Source organism: Pan troglodytes, chromosome 16, assembly GCF_028858775.2.
Source record: "Pan troglodytes isolate AG18354 chromosome 16, NHGRI_mPanTro3-v2.0_pri, whole genome shotgun sequence".
NCBI lineage: Eukaryota > Metazoa > Chordata > Mammalia > Primates > Hominidae > Pan > Pan troglodytes.
In genome coordinates, this window is record NC_072414.2 from 27,368,724 (window position 1) to 27,396,542 (window position 27,819).

The 27,819-nt window shown below is 36.5% G+C and overlaps 1 protein-coding gene across 6 annotated transcripts in view; it reads right to left on the reverse strand.

The window, feature by feature from the left end:
• The window catches only part of DPH6 (diphthamine biosynthesis 6), a 405,738-nt gene that overhangs the window by 287,828 nt on the left and 90,091 nt on the right, over window positions 1-27,819 (reverse strand). For all 6 annotated transcript variants that reach the window (XR_010151340.1, XM_063794026.1, XM_063794025.1 and 3 more), the window contains 1 exon segment: window positions 25,328-25,446. Coding sequence is in view for 5 of the 6 variants with exons in the window: in XM_063794026.1 (XP_063650096.1) it covers window positions 25,328-25,446 (119 nt within the window). In the remaining variant the exon portion in view is untranslated.

Consider the following 27,819-nt stretch of genomic DNA (forward strand, 5'->3'; position numbering starts at 1 on the left):
TTCTATTTCAAAATCCTTCAATAATACTTCTGGGCAAGATGGTTATATAAGCACTGGCATCTAATCCTTTCCTTTTCTTCTCTTCTCCACTGAAAACACCACTGAAAAGATTACTGAATAAAGGAGAAGAATATATCAGGACTGAAAAACTGGGAAAGAATACTATCGATATACCTAGGACTTGAACTTAATTCTGCTTGAGTGAAGATGGAATCAAATTAATAGAAAAAGCTGTCCTATGACTTCTCCAGTACAAGAATAACTTGCTAGAAAAGAAAGTACAGGAAACTTTGGAGAACCCTGATTACAACCTCCTTCAGACCCTGTGTTGTGAGATAGAATTCCTTATCTGGTTCTCATGTAAAATTAAACTGAATGTGACTTATGTACATTTCTGCAAATGTACTCACATATAGTTGAGACAGCAACCAATACAAGTAGTATTTTCTATAAGACAATTCACTGGAGGACAAGCCCTGCAAATGTTATAACATACCCTTGCTCCAAGAAGTTTTAATACATAAATGTTGGGCTCTCACCTAAGATAGTATGTCTCACTTTCCAATCATGCCAAATAAGAAATGGTATTTGTATTAAGGTACAAATATCCTCCTGGACAGTACAGCCATTAAATAATCTGACTACTACATAGAGAAACAGAAAAACACTTGCTGGTTTACCTTTTCAGAAGGAGTTTTTAATTAACTGTTACATATTATCATGAAAGCTATTATAGTGTAAGCTGCCTGACAGAGCCGTATGTTTTACTACAGAGGGTTAACTTTCATACTAGCATTCATTAAAATAGAATCTTCTCCTATTTACTTGTAAATATTACAATTAACATATTTTTTATTTTTAAAGATCAGAAGAAATTGGAGCCATTGGTTGAGATACAGGTAGAAAGACAAATTTTAGAATTACGATACAGCGCATATTTCTTGGCAGGTAATATATATGTATAAAACATACCTATACACATATCTAATGTACATACATATCCATATATAAGATATATATGGAAGTGTGTGTGTATGTGTGTGTGTGTATGGGTGTGTGTGTGTATGGGTGTGTGTACAAAGTAGCTTTGGGATGGGTAGACTCAATCTATTCCAAAATTCAAGAAAGACATCCTTTCCATATATATCATATATATATATGATATGATATATATACATATATCTCATATATATATGATATGATATATATACATATATCTCATATATCCATATATATCCTATCCATATAACCAGCACCAAAAAGTTATATGCCTAAGTTACTTTTAGGACAGCCTGCCTTACCCAGTGAAGAAAATGATATGCTAGCAATAAAATAAGCAAAATCAGCATTTCCTTCCCCTGCTGTTATAATCTGTTACTCCCCTTTATAAACTGAGCAAACAGAGACTCTCTTCAGGTGGCTGTGTGACTAGTGGTATTTGTATTTGAAACTTAAGGAAAGACTGTATCACACATACAGTACTTGAAATTTGTATTTAACTCTTTTTTTTTTCTTAAGTTGAAAATGGTAGATAATTGACAACACATTTTGGAAGTTTTGAAAGTTTCAACTTTCGATGTTTCAATACTTCAGTTATAAAATTCAAAAATTCTCTGCTAAAGTACTTTGCATAAAGGTAGAAATATATTCAAATCACAATTAACTCTACTTGAAAGCACATTAAGTAACCTTTTTTAAACAAAATAATTATTTGAACAAAGTTCAGGTGTAAAAATGTTATGTTAACTATAGAATATAAAAGAATAATACAAATTGCTTTTAACCTTTACTGTTCAGCATTCTTTTCTAAGAAGGTTATTGCAATGAATGATTTTAATTATGTCCATTATTAGCCAAATAAATGACAGAAGAACACGATGTGTAGAAGCATTAATTAACATACTTTATCTTGGCTTATTGGGGCAGGTATGAAAGAGGAATAAGATTAATGTAAAATATAGGAATTACCACAGGTGAGTATGTGTAGGAGTAGAACTCAGAAATTGGGTAGGCTGCACAATTAAAGCTCATGTTCTAATTGGTATGGGCATCTCTTAATATTAACCCAAAAGGTGAGACTTCAAAAAGTATACGTTAAAAATCTGAAGAAAAAATCTGGTTAGCAGCCCTCTGAGAGAAAAGTAAAAAAGTTTAAAAAACCATCCAGGTTTCTAGGAAGACATATAAGGACACTGGCCATGAGAGATATATATACTGTGACATTATCTGAAAGGTCACAAGAGAAATTTGTGGATGGTTTAAAAAAAAAAAAAAACAACCTAGAAACAATTCCATAGAGACATTTATGAACACGTTGAAAATATCTAAAACATCTTATAACATGACATTTTTCCCTCTGAATTAAATACCAAAAATGTACTGTCAGGGGAAGAAAGAATCTAAAAAAAAAAAAAAAGATAAAAAAAAGACAAAAGGAAACACAAGGACTAAATAGACACCATGAGTGGTAGGACTAACGGCTGAGTTTCTCCTCTGGTAATGAGGACAGCAAGTAAAGAGGATGTGAGGTTTAGAGGATGTAAGAAGCAGAGAAGTTTAGTTTAGTTTTATTTTGCATTGACCTCTGCTGTACGGGATAGTGAGGAAACAACTATTCCAAGGGCACTTTCTGAGAAAAACAGTGGGGTAGTAGTAGAGAGCAATCTCCTAGGAGGAAATAATAGAGCAACTTGAGAAATTCCACAGCAATAAATCACCATGGCCAGATGGTATTCAACTGAGAGTTTCTGAAGGAAATAAAGTGTGAAATGGCTGAGCTACAGATGAGGATATGCAATGTATTTGGAAAACAAGCAAGTATTTCCAAATATTGCGATTTTGCTAATATGAAGCTTTTCTTTCAGAAAGAAAAATAATCGAATTAAGATTTATGGAATTACAGACCAGAGGCTCTCTTGGTGATAATGGAGAAACTGATAGAGTCTAATTAAGAATAGCTTCCTTCAACATCAGGATAAGGTTAACCTGCTAAGGTCAAATTGCCCACTCAGTCTATAAAGAGAACACTGTTTCTCTCCATCCTATTAAACTTATCTGGAAATGTCAATAAAATACTAGATAGAAGTAAACCAGTAAATGTAATTTATTTGGAAATTACATGAAGCTTTTAACAAGGTCACATGAGAGTACTGGGGAAAATAAATAAGCACAGTCTTTGGAAGGAAAGGCCACAGGAGAAAGTTCTGTCATTAATTGTAAAACTTGCTAAGTAATGAAAACAAAGTTTCAGGGACAATTTCTCTTTCTTTTCTTCCCTACAATGGGGTTACCTCTTCCAGAAGCATAGATCACCTTCAAATTAAAAAAAGAAAAAACACACAAAAAAGGAATTTCACTGCAGACAAGAGGCAGCCTAAGAATATGGAAGGGAAGACGAGCTCCCAAACCAAGAAGGAAAGTAGACCAGGAGGCAATGGCATAATAAGCATGCAGCAAGATTTTTATGTATCAAATAGAATCGGAAAGCCACACATGAGTTTAATTTTCTCATCACTGTGTCTGTGTAAGCATTAAATTTTAATGAAAACTAACAAGTGATAAAGTAATGACAGATTTTTTTTATGTATTTAAATGAGGGCTGTCTCCTTTGAAGTTGTCACCTTTGAATACTATATGCTTATCCAATAGTATATAGCTTATCCAATAGTTTGATGCCCTGGATCAAACTACCTCTAAAAATTTTTCTATAAAACTGTCTTCAGAGCCAGTTGCATATTGCTCTGAAATTATCTAATGGAGGCAAATCTTCATCCTTTAAGGGTGGAGCCAGAAGCCATCAAGGAAGAATGGAATTTCTCTCCAAAAAGCAAACTTAGTCTACAGCTAAAACAGTTCTACACACTCCAATTAACTCTTCTGTCAAAGAAGCAGTATTATACAGGAAAAAAACAAGGGACATGCAGTAGAATCTTGAAGAAATCTACCCATGGGCCTGGGGCAATCTCCTGGGTCACGATTTGGGAGCTCCAAATGTTAGGAAGTTCCTATGCCACACACGCTAAGACCTGTTTCACTGTATAACTTCCACTTGCTCTTTGAATTGTCCTCTGAAGCCAAAGAAAGTACCAGTGGACTTTCAAACATTGTGAATTGCTATAAAAATCCTCATTCTCTTTGGCCCAGTAACCTGCTGCCTTTACTTCAGGCTAAATATATAGCTCCTTTAAATAGCCCTCATATGGCACCACTGCTTGTCCTTTCATTGTTCTGGTCACTCTCTACTCACCGAATTACATTTGTTTCTGTGTCCCACTTTTATGCAATCTTTCCCTTTTACAAAAAGCAATTTCTGTTAATTGTAGGAAATATAGAAAAACATAAAAAAGAAAATTTAAGTTTTTCATATTAAAAAATTTCTGAAGATATGTTGCTAATACATTATCATTTTAGTTTTCAGGATGTTTTCTATTAATGCCTTTTGCACAGAATTGAGATCCAATTGTTTACAGAATACTGCCTTTTCCTTAAATTACTACAGCCACAACCTTCTTAAATGAAGGTACCTATAACAAAACACAATGTTCCACATTAACTCTGTTAATAGAACCCCTTAGATCTCCTTAGCTGCTTTGGCAGCCACAATGTACCACCGACACATACTAAGCATACTGTCATAAAACCTCTATGACTTTTCTCTTCAGTGCTATTGTTTAGCAATATCTCTCCCATTTGATTTTACAATGTTGGTTTTAGGGACTGAAATTCAGAACTGTTTATATTTACCTCTATTTTGTTTTACCTGGTCATTTTTAGTCCCTAATTCCAATCATTTAATATGAATCTGAATTCTGATTCTATTATTCAAAGTATTAGCTATTTCAATAACAACTGTGTCACTTGCAAATTTCATCAGCATGCCCTTCAAGTGCTCATTCAAATAGCTGTTTAAAAGAGTGAAAAGTGTTGAAGAAATAATGATATAATACGTCAGTAGGGTCCTTTTCCCATGTTGATACTGACCTACTATCAACTTCATATTAGGTCCATTTGTTTAAGTAATTATGGGTTAATTATTAAGTCATTTGTTTTATCTTACCGCCCTTACATACACACATTTTTATAGATATACAGAATATGGTATCTTTCCTCAAGAGATGTGTCTCTGAAAAACTATATAAGGGAATTAAATTACATTTTAAATATCAAACAGAAGTCAATATTGAAAGGATATCTGTAATGAAAAAATCTGTTCCTAATATGAATAATATTTTGTTAACGCTGTTTTATCTTAGCTGTTACTTTGGTGTGTAATATTTACGAGTTAGAGTTGCAAAATCAAAACACTGATTGAACAGAAGCTGGATCCTAGAAGATTGTGGATAGAAGACCGAAATCCAGTCTGTGGGGGAAAAGAACAAGAAAAAAATTCATTTGTTAATGTGGATCCGGATCTTGCAGTAAGTTAACCTTGCTAATTTGTTTGTAAAGGCTGAATTTAAAAAGAAATCATCAAAAATGATATTGACCTGTTCAAATATATGTTAAGTGAACCTTAAAGTTTTCCAGTGAAAGTAAATTGAATGAAGGGGAAAAAGGACAGAAGCAGTTTGAAGTCATGTGAATACTAATGAAGGAGGGACACAGAAATAATAATTGCACACTATCAGCAGCATTTTCCTCTCCTGACTGGAGTTTATTATTTGTTAATGCATTCATTGCTACTCAGTTTATAAAGTACCTATGGTTATTTACCTGAAAGATAAATAGGCAACTTGTACTTTAACTTTTTTTTTGCCATTTGATATGTTAAACAACCTTCATACTGAAAAAAAAATGCAATTATTGAAGCACAGCTGAATGGCCCCAGAGCACACAGGCTCCATTAAATTTGCTTACATCTAATGACTCCTGCCCAAGGCAGGTGAGAAATTTATTCTGATAAGATCTTTTCTTTATCCTGTAGCCCAAAAAAAAAAAATGAAATAAAACCAGTGACTTTTAATCTAATCATGATCTAAAACTATTTGTGGTATTTGTTCTTTAAGACCCTATAAAGCTGGGCTTTGTGCAATAACCATTATAATTATGTTTTCAACTGCTTAATACAAACATTTCCTTCCAGAAAAATTAGTGTAAGTCATCATCAATGTCAACTATAAATGCATTTCCTGTAATTTTCAAGTTAAATGTTTTAAGGTCAGTTAAAAAAATTATTATTTAGAAATTGTGACACTGCTCCAGTTTCCTAAAACCCATAGCTGTATCTTATCTGAAATATCTTCAATGTGACAAAGCAAATAAAAATGTGAAATTACAAGTACAGTATAGGAAGCCAAAAGACCCAAGATTTACCCAGTTTAGACAGTGACTTTTATGAGCCTGTCAAAAACAAAAACAAAAACAAAAACAAAACCTCCTACTTCCAGTTCCATTGAAAACCATAGACTTTACTTTTCTTGCCTATATTCCATCTGTTGTGTGAAAAACTCTCAATAATTTTTAAAGGTGGAGAAAAGAAAGAGAGGTAACTGAATTTATGTTGCAGCACAGTTATATAACACCCAAGATTCTTCTTTGTCAAACAGAAAAACAAAGCGGCAAATGAAGGATATGAAAAAAGCTTAACCAATGAATTCACTTGTTCACATATGTCAAAAGTCATTCATAATTACCCCATACCTATCTAGCAGTAATAATGTGTGTAATATGTTAAACTGTTCAAGAAACTTTTGTACATATGGCCCCATTTTAGTAGTAAATCTTTAGGATAAGTAGTAAAACAATTGTTTTACTGATAAAAGGGAGGTTATGAAAATGGAGGCTCTGGGGTGAAGTGAATTCTCCAGGTTGCAAGGTTAACGAGTGATTAAATCAGGAAAAAAAATGTACAGATTTTGACTTTGAGTCCAGTACTCTTTCCTGAAAATCAAGTTAAGCCATAATCAAATAAAGAAGTGCTCCTTAAGCTAAGGCACATAAACAGCAAGGTGCCAGAGGCTATAAAGACCCAAATTAACTAGGTATACTTTCCTGGAACAACAATTTTGTTACAAGAATTAGAGAAAAAAATCCATAAGAAAGGAATCCATAAGAAAGAAATATAATGGGGACAAGCATGTTGATGTTAGACATAAATTGAAAAGTCTAAGGAGAAATCACAGTTAATTATCATAAAAAGCAGAGAGTAGTCCTAAATCTTGGCTGCCCCTTAGAACCAATCACTTGGCGAAGTTTTTTTTTTTTGGAGATGGAGTCTCGCTCTGTCGCCCAGGCTGGAGTGCAGTGGCGCAATCTTGGCTCACTGCAAGCTCCGCATCCCAGGTTCACACCATTCTCCTGCCTCAGCCTCTGGAGTAGCAGGGACTACAGGCGCCGGCCACAACACCCAGCTAATTTCACTTGGCAAACTTTTGACAAATACCAATTAATACTTACTATGACTCATCCCAGAATAACCAAGTCCAACTATGTGGGATTGGGGCTGCATATAATAAATATGTATTCAAAGGCTCCTCAGGAGATTCCAATGTGCAGCCATGGTAGAGAACCACTGATGTAATGCTATAAAGGTGGATGAAGAAAATATGGATAAGAGTCTTCCAGATAAACATAAAGCATAGAGGTATATGAAATTAGAGGAATATAAAAGAAGAAAAAATCTATATGATGTTTAAAACGGGTAAAAATGTGAACTATTTCATGGAAGAGTACATTATTGCTTTACACTCCTGAAAGAGGTGCTAGTCTTCCTCTTTGGTAGTGTTTGCTGCAGTGGGGTTTTCTGTCATCATTCACTATCCTCCTGGATACGTTTTTTAGATTCACATCTGTAATAGAGTTCTTAGCCATGCACAGTTCCTACCAGAAATTAACCCAAAGAGCACAACCAGAAAAAGAAAGAAGAGCTTTATTATGGCAGTTGGGATGACAGAAATATCAAACTGAAAGCATTTCCTACATCCCAGGGAGGGCAGAAACAGGTATAGTCATAGAAAACAGAATTATCAACAACAAAAAAATACACACATAAGACAAACAAAGAAGTTTTCAGGCAAATTACTTACAAAAGGGGAAAACTCAAATTATCCATCAATGTGTTAGCTTTCTTATGTTAACACAAAAGAAAGATAATTGGGGCTGAGAGGAAGAAATGAAAATATATACAATTCTTGAGAAAGGTACTGAAGACATATTCCACCTGAATGAATTAAGAAGAAAATAAAGGGTTCAATAGGGAAGTCATATTGAGTACACATGCACACAAAGAGGGGAACAATAGAAACTGAGGCCTACTTGAGGGTGGAGGTTAGGAGGAGGGTGAGGGTCAAAAAACTGTCAGGTACTGAGCTCACTATCTGGGCGTAAATGACTAATGACTAAATCATTTAAACACCAAACCCAAGAGACATAAAATTTACCCATGTAACAAACCTGCACATGTACCCACTAAACCTAAAATAAAAGTTGAAAAAAAAGAATAGGGAAGTTGTGACATAGTGGTAAATGCCAAAACCCAATCACATATATAATTGTGTCAAAGAAGTTTTGCAAATCAAAGTATTAAATACAAATGTCAAATTCATTGTTTAAAGAGAAGCAATATATATAATTAATAATAATTAACTGTAAAGTCAGTAATAATATGGGTTCAAACTTCACAAATCAGAAAAGGTAGAAAAATGGATTGGAAAAATTAAAGGATGATAGCAATTGATATACACACCAACAAGTATAGGCAAGGATACAAACTTGCTTTCGTTTGTTAGAATAAACAAAAACTTAACTTTATGAAGATAGCTTTTCAAAGCAGGAGAAGTAGTGGCATTCTCTTAGCAGAAAGCCAAGACTCCAGGCCTTAAAATTCCCTTGAAGACATCTGGCTAATAATGAAACTGCAGAGTTATAGTAAAAATCCCATTGAGTCTCTCTACACTGGGGTTGGCAAGTATGTTCCATAAAAGGTAAATATTTTAGGTTTTGTGGGCAAAATTGGTTCTTTCACAATTACTAAATTCTTCCATTGTAGCATGAAAACAGCCATAGACAATAATAAATATACATGTTGTGTTCCTATAAAACTCTATTTCCATATATAGGCAGTGAATCAGATTTCACCCTAGTTTAATGACTTCTGCACTAGATCAGTAGTTCTCTTCCTTGGATTCATATTAAAATCAATTAATATTGAAGCTCTAAAAAACTGCATGTATCTGGGTCCCATCCCCAGATATTCTAATTTAATTGGTCTGGAGTGCAGTTTGGTCACTGGGATGTTTAAAAGCTCAACAGGCTACAATGATGTGCAGCCACAGTTGAAAACCATTGTTCTAAGAACTTGATTTGGGCCCTTAATATATGTGTCTGTGGAAGAGAAAAGAGAAGGGAGGTAGAGATATCTTTATGTGGTTGTGACATTCCCAAATGTACTGTACAAGGCTGCCCTCTACAATATATAAATCAACTGTCAGGGTACCAAAGCATCTTGCCGTGAAAATGTTTATATCCATCTCTACTATCAGCTTATAAACTAGTACAAATCAGACCCAAAACAGCAGATACATTTCTGAAAAAAACACAGCAGGCCAGTTTGAGTCAAAGGTCAGTCGTTTCTATCTCTGGGAGGTAAGGATACCTAATACGACTAGGTCTCTGGTCCACTTATAGGCCTAGTCTCTTCAATTCCTTATATTGATTAGGAAGTGATAAAAAGGGACTATTACAACTTTGATGTTGATATTTTAAAAATTATAATTTAAAGAACACCTTTGAAAAGATTAAAGCTAATTATTAATAGAATGCATTACTGCCAAAACAACAGAGGGCACTAAAATATTCCATATAGCAAAAGGTAGAAAATAAAGGGAAAAGCAGTAAAACAAAAAATTGATGACATAAAATGAATAAAATAAGTAGAAAAATTAAGAAATAATTAATTGATTATATCAGTAAAAACAGTTAAACTTTTTAAGACAAAGATTGGGTCAATAATAAAATCCAATGTTACGCCAATTATAAAACCCATCTAAAAGTATATGCACGCACACACACATAGAAAAGTTAAAATGAAAGAACAGGCAACAATGTATCAGGCAAATGTAAAGAAAGGTTGCAGTGGTCCTATCATTAACATCAAAACAAAATTCAAAGCAATAAAGATGAAAAAATATATAATTAAGAAACATAAATTACTACTAAGGCTTTTTTTGTTTGTTTGTTTTGTTTTCTTTTTGAGACAGAGTCTCACTCTTGTCGCCCAGGCTGGAGTGCAGTGGCATGACCTCGGCTCACTGCAACCTCCGGCTCCCAGGCTCAAGTGATCCTCCAACTGCAGCCTCCCAGGTAGCTGGGACTACAGGTATATGCCACCATGCCCAGCTATTTTTTTTTTGTACAGACAGGGTTTCACCATGTTGTCCAAGCTGATCTTGAACTCCTAAGCTCAAGCCATTTGCCCACCTGAGCCTCCCAAAGAACTGGAATTACAGGTGTGAGCCACTACGCCTGGTCACTAATGAGTTTTGGTGAGTTAAGTAATACTGTATTGTTAGAAATAAAGTAAAAAACTTCCTTCCCCAGTAGAATGGTCGATTATCTACATGACCCTTCCACAAAAATACACCTGGGTGGTGCATAACATTAAATCAAGTTTAGTCTAAAGCTGCCTCCTTACATATTTTAAGTTTGACCTAAAGGTTTCTCTGTACATCGTGAAATACAACAAGTAGAGGTGTAAACACACCATAGCCTACACTTGTGACAATTACTGAGTTTTGGACAATCAAATGTAGACAACTGTTCGAATGGCTTCAAAAAAGGCAAACATTGAGCAGTAATTGATAGATGCAGGAGGCAGAAAAGGGAACCTGCACAGGGTTTTGCCTGGGCATGCCTGCAACAGACTGGGAGTCTGCATGAGCACTGGGAGAATGGGGTGAAGCCACCAGGAATTCATGCCTTATGCAGGGGGAGGAGTCAGGCCTCTTCAGCTCATGTGTGGTGGCCTGGTATTCAATCTGTGACGTGGGTGCATGTTGGCAGGACCCCCTCTTTCTTTTCTGAGAGCATTCTTTTTGCCTAATAAATCTGTCCTCCTCACCCTTCCATGTGTCTGTATGCCTAATTTTTCTTGGTTGTGAGACAAGAACCCAGATTTTTAGCTGAAGGAGCAAAAAATCTTGCATCATTTTGGTGGTCCATACGGGCATATGAGGAGGGTTGAGTAAAATGTGGACCAAAAAATCTCTTTTCCTTTTGTTTCTGAGCCTTCATGTCCTTGGACTTCTTCTGAGGGTAGAGGAAACTGTGGTCCCTTCTTCGCTCTCGGGGTTTGGGAATGTCAGCCTTGGTCCAAACCAGCCTTTTCTATGGCATTTTCCTTCTTTTTTGGGGGGACCGTAATGGCACCTATCTTTTCTTTTACTATAGCAGTCATCCACCTCCACCCCAATGGCTGTAGGTGCACATATGGCCATAGCTGCTGCCCTGGCCCCAGGGCAGTCTCAGGGGCCAGAGGCCCTGCACGTCCAGCTGAGCAGCATACCTCGCGACACCTCCATGGAGTCCCCTCATTCCCTGGCCAAGGGGTCTAGCTCAGTCCGACAGCAATTGAAAGCTTCTCTCCTGCTGGGTGCGGTGGCTCACGCCTGTAATCCCAGCACTTTGGGAGGCCAAGGTGGGCGGATCATGAGGTCAGGAGATCAAGACCATCTTGGCTAACATGGTGAAACCCCGTCTCTACTAAAAATACAAAAAATTAGCCGGGCGTGGTGGTGGGCGCCTGTACTCCCAGCTACTCGGGAGGCTGAGGCAGGAGAATGGCGTGAACCAGGGAGGCGGAGCTTGCAATGAGCCGAGATGGCGCCACTGCGCTCCAGCCTGGGAGACAGAGTGAGACTCCGTCTCAAACAAACAAACAAAAAAGGTTCTCTCCCTGTTCGTCACTGCACTCCAGCCTGGGTGACAGAAAGAGACTCCATCTCATAAAAGAAAAAGTTTCTCTCCTGTTGGAGAAATCCATTTGCATAAGAATAAGAGGTTTCTTGCTCAGGCATCTTTTTCTTTCCTCCACCCTGTCAGCAGTGAATACAGCTTTGCATTTAAGTTTTTTTTGTTTTTCTCCATCCTGTCTCAGTTAAGACAGCCCTGCCTTTAAGTTTTTTTTTTTTTTTTCTTTTCTCCACCAGGTCAGGAGTTAACTTTTACGCAAGAGGCTTTTTTTTCTCCCCCTTTTAGAGGACATTTTACTAGGCCAGGACACCCTTTTCTCTCCCTTGTTGGAGGACTCAATTCCACAGCTTCTCCTTAGCATTTGGCTTATGATAAGGAGTCCATGCAACCCCCGAGACACATTTTTGTCCCAAACTCAATTCCAAGTCTCAGAGCTCGAAGGCTACTAACAGCAGGGGAGACAGGGTGTACGTGGGTAACAGCAGATAATCCCACTCCCTAGGCACCCATGTTTACATGGGTGAAAGCCACTTTGACGCCCATGGTGGCACCCTGTCACAGTTGCTGGGCCTCAGGGATACTCAGACGAAAGAAAGAGGGATGCCTCACTTTCTCTCCCTCACATATCCACGGTATTCACTAGGAAGAAAATGGAACCAGGAACACCTCACTCCCCTCTTTCTAGATGAGTAGCCATTCATCTTCATTGTGAACCTCTTTTGAATGCACCCTGAGTCCTGGGGCTCCTTTGAAAAAAATGTCTTCTTTTTCCTTTTTCCTCCTCTGTCCTTTCTTCACAGATGAGTAATTGGGTCCCCCTACAGGACAGTCCTCTTGGATGTATGCTCCAAACTGGGAAAAGTTAATTTCCCAAACCTTAAACTGGTTGGCTTGGGACTGAGCTTGGAGGAAGGGAACCCCGGAGCCTGACATGCAGGCAAAAGAGTAAACTTTTTTCTTACCAGTTGGGCTTTTGGCCTCCCTCTCCTGGTGCAAACCGGTAAAGGGAATGGTAAGGATCACTGTTTATATTTTCTGTAAAGTTTTAATTATGAAAAAAGATTTGTGAGGCTGGTTTTAAGCTATAGCCAAACTGGTGTGCTTTGCATGTCACTCTGCATGGTTCTGTCAGAAAGAGGGGTACCTTAGGATGGGATACAGGCCTAGTACTCCACAGGCCTGTTGTTCAACCCAGGCCAGCAACAGTCAGTGGCAAACTTTGCTGCAGGCCTCTATCTTGTTTTATGTCCTTGGAAGCATGACCTGTAACCATGTGGCAGTGCTTTGTTCTAGCCTCTGCCATTTTACAATGGCAGCCTAGGTTCAGTCCTGGCTTAGGGAATGAGTTCTTTCTGGTTTGATATTTGCATGACCTTTACCATTTGTTGATTCTCTTCCCCTCCACAAATCACCTTGAATTTTCCTTCCTCTGAGTCCCTGGGAGGTTACCTTGGTAAAGTTTGAAAGCCAAAATACTGGCCACTTGGCATGGTTAAAGTTGGATAATAAGGGATTTAAATGGATTTTCATAAACAGCGCTGAGCTAAATTAAAAATGGATACCCAAGTCATAGGTATATTTAAAGACCTTTATATTTTTCTCTTCTTGTATCTCGTTTTTCTGGAAAAAGTTTTTTTTTCAGTTGACTAAATTCTTTTCTCCATTTTGTCTTGCCACCCTTAATACACACATGAGAGGCCCTAAGATCATTTCTTTTCTTTCTTTTTTTTTTTTTTGAGATGGAGTCTCTCTCTTTCGTCCAGGCTGGAGTGCAGTGGTGCGATCTTAGCTTACTGCAACCTCCATGTCCCTGGTTCAAGCGATGGCCTGTGATTACTTGGGAAAAACAGAAAAGGTGCCAAGGATTCCATTTTGGGAGAAGCCTCCGTTTTCCTCGTGGAGCCCCAGGAATTAGAGGCGGATGAATCTTTCTCAAAATTTGTTTTTGTCTTCCAGCTTTACCTGTTTATTAGGTCCTAGAAACTGCATGCTTTCCTAGCCCTACTCTTAAAGGGCCCCATTTGGAGGCCAATAGCCCAGTTAGGAGATTGGCAAACAGAATATCCTATAACTATTGGATCTGCTTCTGTTTGTCTGTGTGGTTATATATGTGTTGTGTGTGATGTCTACAAAAAGAGGGCTCTTATTAATTGGCCTAAAGGAAAATAAGCACCTAGATCAAATATCTTTTAAAGGGAAGATAAAAAGTGTGGTGCCCCTTTTAGTTCATGTGACTTTAGTCTTTGAGAAACGGAAACAGCCTTGGAGATTACTGGTAAAATGCAAATGCCATCAAAATGTAATTTTTTACCTAGGTTTATAGGATTATTTTAAATTAGGTAAAATAAAGCCAAAGGTTTAAACAAGTTGTGGAAGGTTTCTAAAAATTAATCTTGCAAAAGAAATTCTGTGTGTGAACACTGACTAGATTCAAAAGGGTATTATATGGTTTTTCTGTAAATTGAGCATTGAAATAAAAGCACAACAAAGTTTTCCTAAGGTACTAATCTGCTTTTTAGCAAAATTTATAAAGAGTTATAAAAGGTTTATGACGATCTCACCTCATGGTCAAACTGGTTAAGACTGGATAGAATTGTCTTTAAGATTTCATTAGAAAATTAGGGTTGATATTAATAGCTGAAATGTTGATGAATATCAAACAGAACACGAGTTAATGGAATGGACTGAACTAATGAAAAACTGAGTAAGCTTTTTAAACTTTTCTTTAAAACACTGCTGATACTTATTTTGTTTTCAGAGTCAAGGCAACTTATTTTGAGCTATTTATAGCCTTTAATAGAGTGGGGTATACTCCTGTGAACAAAATTTGGAGCATATTTGTTTCTCTCTGCCTGGCTTCTCTAGTATTTGGACACTGTCAGCATTCTTAACTTATGACAATATGGTTATTTGCATCAGTGCAATAAGAATCCATTTTCTCTTGCAACAGGATGCAATCGGAGAAACTGGTTGTTTTATCAAGGCTTTGACTGGAAGGGTATGCTTCCTTTTAAGGAATCAAGCTCAACTTGCAGATCCAATAAAAACTGCTTGGGAAAACTGTCTATAGTAGATACCCTGTCTACATAGTCCCTGTACAAAGTTCCTAACCTGTGGTGAGTAAAGAATGTCACTTTCTAACAGGTCCAGGAGCCCATGTTCTTGGGACCTCAAGAAGAGAGGAGTTCATCCAACTCATAGTCATTAAAGTGTACAAACCCATGGCAGGGCTTGGCTTTAAAAAAGGAAAAAAAAAAGTCCTATCTGAGATTCCTTGTGGAATAGAGTTCCATCAAATCGAATTTAAAAAGCCCATGTAGAAATAATTATTCTTGCTCCACATTACGCAAATAATCAGGCCAAGTATGAGACTAAAGTTATTTTGCAAACAACTCAATCCTATTATGCTTTGTTTTTAACAAAAATGAGGACTGGAGAGAAATTATGTTTCAAAACTTACATATTTATCATTAAATTCCAGACTGATTAGTTGTTTTTTAAGTTCTTGCCTACATTTTAGGCTTACACTGCTTATTCCTGTGAACCAACCAGCAATCTCTGGCTGCAGCTCAGAAGGAACAAAAGGGATGGGTAATGTTAAAATCTGGTTCAATATTTTAATTCTGAGCAATTATCCTGAAAATCCTGCCAGGTGATGGGAGTAAATAAGGTGCCCATAACCTGGAGGTTTCCTTTTTGGGAAAATAAGACAAAGAGGTCTAACCAAAGCCAAGCCCCATGCACCCAAATCTTAGCAACCCTGACTATAGTCACCAGTTATCTAGGCATGTCAACAGCCTTGGGATTTAAAAACTGTCCTTACCCACCCCTTTTTGTTTTGTTTTGACATGTTTTCTAATAGCCAGGTTTGTCTCCTCTTGCCTTCAGGCCATCGAACTCCAAACAGTCATGCAACTGGAGCCTCAAACAATGGCCCCCTTTAAGCGGGGAACCTTAAATAGGCCTCTGAGGGAGATCTGATTCTGTCTTCCCAAAACAGTACCCCCTCTGTCAGCAGTATGCAATAAAGATCAGTCTTTATCCTTATCCCTATCCTTATCCTAACGGCAGTTATATGTCCTTCTTTAGAAGGGGGAATGATAGAGGCAGGAGGCAGATAAGGGAACCCGCACAGGGTCTTGCCTGGGCATGCCTGCAACAGACTGGGGGTCTGCATGCGCACTGGGAGAATGGGGAGGAGCCACCAGGAATATGTGCCTTATGCACCAAAAGCAATGGCAACAAAAGCCAACATTGACAAATGGGATCTAATTAAACTAAAGAGCTTCTGCACAGCAAAAGAAACTATCATCAGAGTGAACAGGCAACCTACAGAATGGGAGAAAATTTTTGCAATCTATCCATCTGACAAAGGACAAATATCCAGAATCTACAAGGAATTTAAACAAATTTACAAGAAAAAACAAACAACCCAATCAAAAAGTGGGTGAAGGATATGAACAGACACTTCTCAAAAGAAGACATTTATGCGGCCAACAAACATATATATGAAAAAAAGCTCATCATCACTGGTCATTAGAGAAATGCAAATCAAAACCACAATGAGATACCATCTCATGCCAGTTAGAATGGTGATCTTTAAAAAGTCAGGAATCAACAGCTGCTGGAGAGGATGTGGAGAAATAAGAATGCTTTGACACTGTTGGTGGGAGTGTAAATTAGTTCAACCATGGTGGAAGACAATGTGGCAATTCCTCAAGGATCTAGAACCAGAAATACCATTTGACCCAGCAATCCCATTACTAGGTATATACCCAAAGGCTTATAAATCATTCTACTATAAAGACACATGCACATGTATGTTTACTGCAGCACTATTCACAGTAACAAAGACTTGGAATCAATCCAAATGTCCATCAAAGATAGACTGGATAAAGAAAATGTGGCACATATACAGCATGGAGTACTATGCAGCCATAAAAAAGGATGAGTTCGTCGCCTTTGCAGGGACATGGATGAAGCTGGAAACCATCATTCTCAGCAAACTAACACAGCAACAGAAAATCAAATACCACATGTTCTCACTCGTAAGTGGGAGTTGAACAATGAGAACACTTGGATACAGGGAGGGGAACATCACACACCAGGCCCCGCTGGCGGGTGGGGGGTTAGGGGAGGGATAGCATTAGGAGAAATATCTAATGTAGATGATGGGTTGATGGGTGCAGCAAACCACCATGGTACATGTATACCTATTTAATAAACCTGCATGTTCTGCACGTGTATCCCAGAACTTAAAGTATAATAAAAAAAAATGATGAGTTCATATATGTATGTGTGTGTGTATACATATATATACAAACACAGTGGGAGAAGGACAGAACCAGGAAATCACATATCTAAATGTAAGAGCTAAAAGTATAAAACTCTTAGAAGAAAACATAGGAGTAAATCTCGTGACATCAAGTTAGGCAATGATTTCTTAGAAATAACATCAAAAGAACATGTAATCAAAACAAAAAAATGATAAATTGGACTACGTCAAAACAAAAATGTTTATGCTTCAAAAGACACCACCCAGAAGTAAAGAGAAAACCCATAAAATGGGAGAAAATATTTAAAATCACACATTTGATAAGAGACTTATACTCAGAATATATATTAAAGAAAACCTACAATGCACTAAAGACAACTCAATTAAAATATAGGCAAAGGATTTTAATTGACATTTCTCTAAAGAAGATATACAAAGGGCCAATAAATGCATGAGAAGATGGTCAACATCATTAGCCATTAGAGAAATGCAAAATAAAACCACAATGAGATAAGACTTTACATTCACCACGATAGCTATAAGAAAGACAGAAAATAATTAACTGTTGGCTAGGATGTGAAAACCTGGAACCCTCATTCATTGCTAGTGGGAATGTAAAGTGGTACAGCCACTTTAGAAATCAGTTTGGTGGTTGCTCAAAATGTTAAACATAGAATTATCATATGACACAGAAATTCCACTCCTAGGTATATACCCAAGAGAAATGAATACATAGGTCCAAAGAAAAACTTGTACACAAATGTTCATAGGAGCATTATTCATAATAAACAAAAAATGGAAATGACTCAAATGTCCATGGACTGATGAATGGCTAAATAAACGTATCTTTGTAACAGAATATTATATGGCAACAAAAAGAACTCAATTATATATGCTATAATTTGGATGATTCTTGAAAACATTATTCTAAGTGAAAGAAGCCAGTCACAGTGACCACATATTGTAGGATTCCAATTATATGAGATATCCAGAATAGGCAAATCTATAAAGATATGAAGACACAAAGTCCTCATGGTGCTTAAAACTGGGAGCAGTGGGGCAGGGGTTGGAGGCAACTTGAGAATGATTACTAATGAGCATGGGATTCCTTTTTGGGGAACACAAATTCTAAAACTAGACTGTGGTGATGATTGCACAACCTGTGAATACACTAAAAAAATTGAATTGTACATTTTAAGTGGGTGACATGCGTAGTGTATTAATTACATTTCCATAAAACTTAAAACATAAGGAATGTATAGTCATAGTAGCTATATGCTCAGACAATACAGATAAAAAGATCTCTTAAAAATGAGAGGGGAAATTCATAAAAGCACATACAAAAAATTCTTTTTAACTGTTCTCAGAAATTATATCATCAGTAGTGGCATTAGCATTGTTATTCTGAAATTGTCTCATATATTGTTACCATTTTAATATAATATCTATATCTATTGGTATGCTGAGTCCCAACAAGAGTTCCCTGGAGCAGAACACATTATTATTTTTATTACTTACAAAGAATAAGTAAATAATACTGTTCTGACTTTTCTCTGCCCCAGCTCTTACTCCAGGAGCAAGGTGATGAGAAAGAGATATAATCTTGCCAGTAATTTCATCTACCACAGGCAAGGGGTCTGGAAAAATAAATCTGAGTACTGACGTAGGAAAAAAGAGGCAGCTGTTGTCCCTTCCCTTCTGAGAGTTTCCTTGGAAAAGTAAAGGGAAGGATATGTGCTTTCACACTTTGGAATGTAAATAAATCTTCCTGAGGGGAAAAACTAGTGTCTCCAGCTTTACTACCCAAGAGATGTCTCCAAGGTCCTGGTTTCAACCCTTCCTTTGAAATGTAAACAGATACCTCTAGAAAGGTAAGTCTCTCTGGAGTTTTCACTTATCTGTTCAGTCATAAATTAAATTCTAATGCTCGTCTTTTAGCCTAGGTCTCAAGTTTCTGTAAAATTTGCTCAGAAAGTCCTAACTGTGCAGAAACATAGAATATGTTCTCTACAGCCCCACATACAATGTGATATTTATTTTATAGTGTAACACAAAATAAATTTGAAGTTGAGTTAAACCAAGATATTAGCTTGTCAAATCAGACTCAAACAAATTGGACACCTTACCCAGTTTCAACCTTTTCTGATACTTTCAAGAAGAGAGTAATCAGGCAGCCTAACAAATAAGGTAGAGTTCCAAGACCATCAGAACAGCTCTCCAGGTCCTTCACTGCTATACTCTGGCCCAGATTAGCACATGAGGTCAACTAGAATCACAGTACCATTCTCTGTTTCTTCCCAACAAAAACAACCTTTTTAAATGCACATTCATAGTCACAGTGACTAGGTTAGTGACTAGAGATTATTGTTCAGTAAATTCGGGATTCCATTTGGCTTGAGGATATAATTATATATAGCATAGTATAGGTTTTAAAAGTTATTGGCTTCCAGATGTCATTATGCAACAAGCTCCCTTCAGGATAACATAATGTCATTCCTTTATCCTTCCAATTCTAATCAGTGTAGCATGAGAAAGACAAATTCCCTTTTTATCTGTGATACTTGGGCCATTGGAGAACAAATATAAAGGCCACACTGTTCAGCAATGTCCCATAATTTAGGCTAACCATAGTGTTCCCATAAGTGGGCATCCTTAGCTTGGCTACTAGAACTGCTGGTCATTGATCTTTAAAAACAACAACTTCCATAGCAATTGGAATATTCAAGAGTCTTTCTTCAATATTAGCTTGGCTACTAGAACTGCTGGCAATGAATCTTTAAAAACAACAACTTCCATAGCAATTGGAATATTTAAAAGTCTTTCCTACATAAGAGTATAAGCCCTCTTCTTGCACTGTTGACCAATATGATGTTCCATTAAATACTCTATGAGTCCAGTCATTTAAAGCTTTCTTGTCCCTCTAGGGCCATTTCCAGATGCAGCCAGTCTCCTGGAAGAGAGCTCCCTCTAGTGTCTCTATTTGGATTAGCAAATCCTTTTCATCACGAGCTTTCAGGAACGTTATTTTGGTCTGATTTGGTATGATATTAGTAATGGTCCTCAAGACCATTACAAAAATGCCTTCAGAATATCAAGACAGCAGAGACAATACTCATCAAGCAACAACATGGGTTATTACTGTGGTACATCAGTAAAATTTGTACAATTTAGAAAAATAGTTTGCACACACACAAAAAAGTCCCATGAGATTGTCATTTGGTATATTATGTATCAAATACAGCTCTCTCTGGGTGTGTCATAGGCTTTTCACAAACATACTCTGCATAACTCCAGAGAGGAGTTGTTAGTAACATTTATTCATTACATTACATCCAAATCCATCTCCCTCAAGGTGGTCTTCCAATTCCCTTAAATGAATTCCATTCACATTCACATATTCTATATTAGAAGGAAATCAAGCTGTAACAGGCAGCAGAAATCTGCTCTCCATTATACCTAGGTAGATGTCTTAGCAACATATTGTCTTGATTTATGTCCACAAGGAGTGCAAAAGTCCTACTGTTCCGAATCCTCCATCTGTGTACTTTAATTAGTAATAGTCAAATCATCATCATCAAAAAAAAAAAAAAAAAAAAAAGAGATCTGAATGGTAAATAGTTGACCCTTGAACATCATGAATATGAACTGCCTGGATCCACTTATATATGGATTTTTTTTTCAATACGTATATTTGGAGAGATGTGTGACAATTTGAAAAAAACTCAACATATGAACCATGTAGCCTAGAAGTACTGAAAAAATTAAGAGGAAGGTATGTCATGCATGCATGAAATACATGTAGCTGTTCATGTATTTTATCATTTACTACCATAAAATATATACAAATCTATTATAAAAGGTTGAAATTTATCAAAACACGCACATATCATTCACAGGTGAGAGAAAGGTAAACAAAGATGCAGCATTAAATCATAACTGCATAAAATTCACTATTATTATCTATTGTTACTACTGTATTAATTTTGTAGCCAACTTACGTTGCCATTGCGGTGAGCTCAAGTGTTGCTAGTGTCTGCTTAAAATACTATGTGATGCTAATCATCTCTGCATGAGCAGAGCAGTTTCTGTCTCCAGTAAATTGTGTATCACAGTAAAAAGTGATCTCTAGTGGTTCTTGCATATATTTCATTGTGTTTAGCGTAAATACTGTAAACCTCGAGTAACAACATGGGACCCATACGAACTGCCACTAGTGATGCTGGATGTGTTCTCAAGACGCAGAGAAAAGTCATGACATTATAAGAAAAAGTTGATGTTCTGTAGATCAAGATCTGCAGCTGTGGTTGCCTGCAATTTCAGACAATGATTCATTTTGTAAACAGATGACATAAATTTACAGTATTGATAAATACAGTACAGTACTATAAGTGTATTTTCCCTTACTTATGTTTTTTTTTCCTTTTTTTTTTTTTTCTGAGACAGGGTCTTGCTCTTCACCCAGGTTGGAGTGCAGAGGTGCAAAGACAGCTCACTGAGGCCTTGACTTCCCAGGCTCAAGTGATTTTCCCGCCTCAGCCTCCCAAGTAGCTGGGATTACAGGCACACACCACCATGCCCAGCTAATTTTTAAACTTTTTATAGGCATAGGTCTCCCTATGTTGCCCAGGCTGGTCTCACTCCTGATTCAAGCGATCCTGGGCTCCTAAAGTCCTGGGAATACAGGCATGAGCCACTGTACCTGGCCTCTCTTCCTTATAATTGTCTTAGTAACATTTTCTTTTCTCCAGCTTATTTTATTGTAAGAATATAGTATGTAATACATACAACATGCAAAATGTGTTAATGGACTGTTATGTTTTTGGTAAGGCTTCTGGTCAACAGCAGGCTATTAGTAGTTAAATTTTTGGGTGTCAAAAGTTTTACGTGGCTTTTTAACTGTGCAGGGGGTTGGTGCTCCTAACCACCCTGTTTTGACCCACACCCTTTTCCCCATGATTGCGCTAACTGGCTCAACGGTTGTATTATAAACCCACAGAGACAGTAAAACAGCAGCCTTGTTAGCACCTCTCCTTGGCAGATATTACAGGATTTGACAGATAAGAATCACAAGACACTTGGCTTGTGTTTATGGATAGGCCTTAATTTGCCTACACAGAGTGAAGTTATCCATACCCCTAAAGGCCTTTAAGAATATGCACTGTCAATGTAATGTATTGATATTGTGTTTTGTGCATTGACAACACTTTCCTTTGGTATGTGCAACTTTAAACTCGGGCCTAGGACCATTGGATCAGGCAAAACTAACAAAAAAAAAATCTATGAAATGGGAAAGATATATAGTTGTGTACTTGCCTCCTCCCCCATCATCTCATTCCTATATCACAATCCTAGAAACCTTATAAGTAGAGTCCTAGCATTATTTCCTTTCATAGTCAATGTTACTACACCATCATTTAACTGAACAAATTAACCCTTAAACCAGTATAGTTTTTCTAGTGATCAATTTAGTTACTTTGCAAACAAATATATCTTTCAAGAAACAGGTTTTCCAGTAATAGGTAAAAGTGGTCTCACGTTTTTCCTTTATCATTTCTCTCTCTTTTTTAGCAACTAGATATATCCTGCTAAAAGCAGTCCAAAGATACTCTTCCCCTCTAGTAAATACTATTAGTGATTTTTTGTTTCTTTGTGTGTTTTTTGCCATGAGGTCTATAATTATATGTTTATAGAAAGATTATAGAAGTTCTTTCTTCTTTCTTTCCAGGAAGCCTACCCCAGTTACTGGAAAGAATGGATAATAGATCTGCTATTTGGTCTTTTTGTTCCCAAAAATTATGGGATTTTCTAATAAATAATATCTCTTGTGACCTTGATAATCAAGATTCACTGTGGAAGAAAGAGGGCAGTGATGGAATACAGAATTATGATAATCCTTATGTTGTCTTGAATTTGATTGTGAAATATCATGAACTCATGAGTCATTAGATATACACATACAGACATATATCATTTCACATTCAAAGAAATCAGGGCTTCCTGAAAAAAAGGATGTTCTAGGTCTGGGACAGAAAATGTGTAAGATGACCACTTCGTGGCAGCACTGTTTATCACAGTGCCAAACTGGATACTACCTATATGTCATCAATAATAGAATGGACAATTAAATTGTGGTGTTAATTAAATTTAATTAAATTACAGTCTCCCACAAGGGAACACTATACTACAATAAAAATAAACACACTATTGCTTCATTCAATAATATGGATGAGTCCCTTAAAACATTATAATGAAACAAGCCAGAAATTTTATGAGTTCATTGATGCCTATAAGACATAAAGGTTATGTACCATAATTATAAAAAATATATTTGTATGCATTCATGTAGAACTGACCTTTTTCTATTATAAGACCATTTCATAGAAAAATGGTCCACAAAATTTTACTGATCCCTCTCCCCCAGAGAAAGGTCTTATTGTCTCATTTTTTTTTTTTTTTTTGCTTAAATCCAAAAAAAGTCCCTTTTTTTTTTTTTTTGCTTAAATCCATTTAAAATTGTTCTGACAATTTTAAATGGGAGGAAAAAGGCTTAGCAACCTATATTGCATCATTTATATGTTTCTATGTCTTCAGAAGTACTGTGCCATTTAATAAACCTTTCTTTAATATTATTCTAAAGAATAACTTTCATCTTTGCACACCTATAGGCAGTCAGCACACAGGCAGTGCTGTAAATGTTAAAATCAGATCTATATTTTCGTTACTGAGATGCCAAAGACGAATCAGCTCAGTTTTTACATTCTACCCAAAGGCTTGATAAAGCTAATTCCCCATCTCTAATCCCTACAGAGAGGCACAGATAGAAATGAAAGAACACACAATATCGGTTATATACTATTAAAAGATGGCAATAAGGTCAAATTCTTTCACTATCTTTTCAATAAGGGAGGTCTCTCTGGGTCCTAATCCAGTCTTTTATCTATCGGGCAGTAAAAGGAATAGTACGTGTACCTTTCAGTGAGATGTCACGTGAACTTCATTATGGAATTACGTAATCTTAGAAAATTCAAAGAGAGAGTGAGAGACAAAGAAAAAGCAAGAGGGAATACTCTGTACAGAGTCACAAAGAAATTCATATGACAAATATAATAACGTTAATCATGAGAGCTGCTCAGCAACCTTTTCTCAGAAATAAAAACATAATATCACTCAATCTTTCTCATTTTAACAGCTAAGGAGATCAACTACAGATTCACTAAATAAAGGCTTCAACTGAAGACAACACCTCAACTTCAGCAAGAATAGAGTAGCTTGGTATTTACCATGGAGAAACATTATGGGGTCTGTACTATTTCTCTTAATTTTATTTAAAAACTGAATGTATCTGTAAAATCTTCTACAGCTCGAGACCTTGTTATTTCAGAGATCCACAAGGTAAACACTCTCAAATGAGGTACATGATTTAGGCTTTGGGAACTCTCAGGCTTCAGGGCATTTTCTATAACAGGTTCACGAAATGAACAGACTGGGCTCAAACCCTACGGTTTCTCAAAAATGAATATAATTATAGAAATTCAAAATAAATTAAATGTGTTCATATGTAATGTCCATATTTGAATCAGATTACCACCTGCCTGCTGTGTCTATGCTAACTAATCAGATAACATTTTCTCAAACATGATTTTCTCACCATCCCCAACAAAAACCAGTACCCTATTTATTTTTTATAACAAAAACAAAACCATCATTCTATTTTAGCGTTATTCAAAATATGTTAAAAAATACAAGGAAAATATGTTTTGTGTCAAATACATATTATAAGAAGCTTCCAAAAAACCTCAAAACAAAACAAAAATAACCCTTGTATTTCCTGTTTCCTACAAGCCTAAATTCCAAACCCTAAAAAAAAAAGAAGTTAAATTGAAGGACTATAATACAATATCAGTTTTAGAACCTGTTATATGTTAAAAAAAAAAAAAAGCCTTACTAGTAATCACTTCGGGAAATGGTCAAAAGACCACTTTAAAACTTTCTTTATGCAAGGAAGGTGCTTACTCAATTTCTTCAGCTGTGACTCCACATTTGTATATTCTAAATCAGTTTTCTTTGTTCATTTTAACTACTTATTAGTGAACTGAGATCATCTATGTGGCAACAAACAGCTCCCTTGATAGTTTGGCTGCATACCCAAAGCTGCTACTTTGATGATCATTGCTTGAATGTTAGATGATATCATCTCTCTGAGCAAATCTTCCTGGTTTCTCTGCCAAAGGTAAGCTAAAGGCTGGAGATTAAGCCTTTTACACCTACAAAAGAAAAAGAAAAAGTCAGATGATCTCTTAATGTTTTATACTTGGATCCACAGCAATTACTTTGATTTGAAACATAATGCTTCGTTCAAGGATTTTAGCATTGAAAATGCTTTTAAAAACTTATTTTGCATAATGTTTATATATACAACATAAACATATTTAATTTCCATGGGTTATGCATAAACTGATAAAAATGAAATTTCCAGGCACACTAGAAATATTAATTTTAGTAAGACTCTTAGTTTAGAAATCTATGTAAAAGAGTTTACAAATGCCAGTATACTCTCATTTTTAAAACTTTCATGGGTATCAAAATTTTGAAGCATATGTAAAGTGGGCCAATAATTTATCCTAATAAAATAGCCACATGTTTATTAAATTAACAATAGCTACAGTTATGTGAACTATTCTTATCTACTAACTTTGAATTTTTTTTTAAGAATCTGAATAAAAAGAAAATAGTAAGAAAAAAAGTACAATGCTGCAGGCACTGTACTAGATATTTTCCATTATTGGTAAAGTAGAAAAAATATCGGTTTTGGAGTGAAGACACATCTGAATTTAAAACCTCATTTTGTACTCTAGCTGCATGGCTTTAGAAGTCAAGTAAAATCTAAGTCCTTGTGCTTAGTTTCCTAGTTCATAAATAGGGGCAAAAATAGTTCCTTTCAAAGTTCTTAAGAGGATTAAAAAATGTGAAATGAAATCATCCTTTCCTTTTCTTCGCATTCCACATCCAATCTACCACAATGCAGAATGTGATCATTCCTCACTAATACCACTGCTAGCAACCTCGTTTGAGCCACCATTCTCTCTCATGTCAACATCCTAATTTCCTTCCCTGCTTCCACCCTCACCCTTTTAAAATCCATTTTCAACACAGCAGCCAATGCGATCCTTTTAAGACATAAAATAGGACAGGCGCGGTGACTCACGATTGTAATCCCAGCACTTTGGGAGGCCAAGGCGGGTGGATCACGAGGTGAGGAAATCGAGACCATCCTGGCTAACACGGTGAAACCCCGTCTCTACTAAAAATACAAAAAATTAGGCGGGCGTGGTGGCGGGCGCCTGTAGTCCCAGCTACTCGGGAGGCTGAGGCAGGAGAATGGCGTGAACCTGGGAGGCGGAGCTTGCCATAAGCCGAGATTGCGCCACTGCACTCCAGCCTGGGCGACAGAGCGAGACTCTGTCTCGAAAAAAAAAAAAAAAAAAAAGAAGACATAAAATAGATCATAGGATTCCTCTGCTCAAAACCCTCCAGTGGCTCCTCATCACTCCATGGATCTCACCCTGTTTAGTTCCTGCACTTTATTTCCTACTACTTATTCTCTTCTCACTCCATCCTACCACTGCTGCCTGCTCATTCTTGCCTATTACACTAGTTTCATGCCTTTGCTTAAATGTCACTTTCTCAGAGAGGGCTATAATTGTTTAATGAATTAAAGGTAATATAGATAATGTAGTACAAAGCCTGGATAAAATAGGTATTCAATAAATGATAGTCAAAGCCAAGTGACTTGCCCAAGTCATACACTAACTGGCTGAGATCAGATTTCAAACCAAGAATATAGCTCTAAAACCCAGTGTCTATAAGGTTTATAAGTAAAACCCAGCATCCCTAGCATCTGTAAGGCTGCTTGGCCGACTACTCTGGCCTATATTGATTCTCTCTCTCTCTCTCTCTCTCTCTCTCTCTCTCTCTCTCTCTCTCTCTCTCTCAGAGATCCCAATACTTATTAAATGTACCATGTTTGGTCATTTACTCACACATGGCCTTAAAAATATCACTATTTTTTTTCATTTACATATACCCTGACTTTCAAAAAACCAAAACCTTCCTCATTGCAGAGATTGTTGCATGTAATTTTCCCTTTTAAAATGTCTCAGAACATCTAAAGCAATGCTGAAGCAGCTAATAAATACAAAAATAATAAAATGTGAACTACCCATGTAATACAAACATAATTGCAGAATGTAAAGTGTTTAATAGATGTCACAAGTTCAAATTCAGCAGTGATTTACAGAGTAAGTTTATTTGAGCCATGATATTTTGAACTGTTAAAGAACTTAAATAGGTTAAAATTTTTTACTTAAGTCTATAGTCAAGAGATTTTGAGGAATTTCAAAGCAACAACCACGAATTTTACGATAAGGACAGGAAGAAAAAACTTTTTGTCCATAAAAAAATAAATCTTAGTTTAAAAAGGTAGACAGGCTGTTTTGATTAGTAGGCATTAAACACTGGGTGAGAGGACAGCAAGAACTAGTAATAATACAACACAAACTAAAATTTGGGCATAGGCTAATTCAAAATTGAGTTTGTGGACCAATGGACTCCCAGTAACATTACTTTTGAAGTTTCAA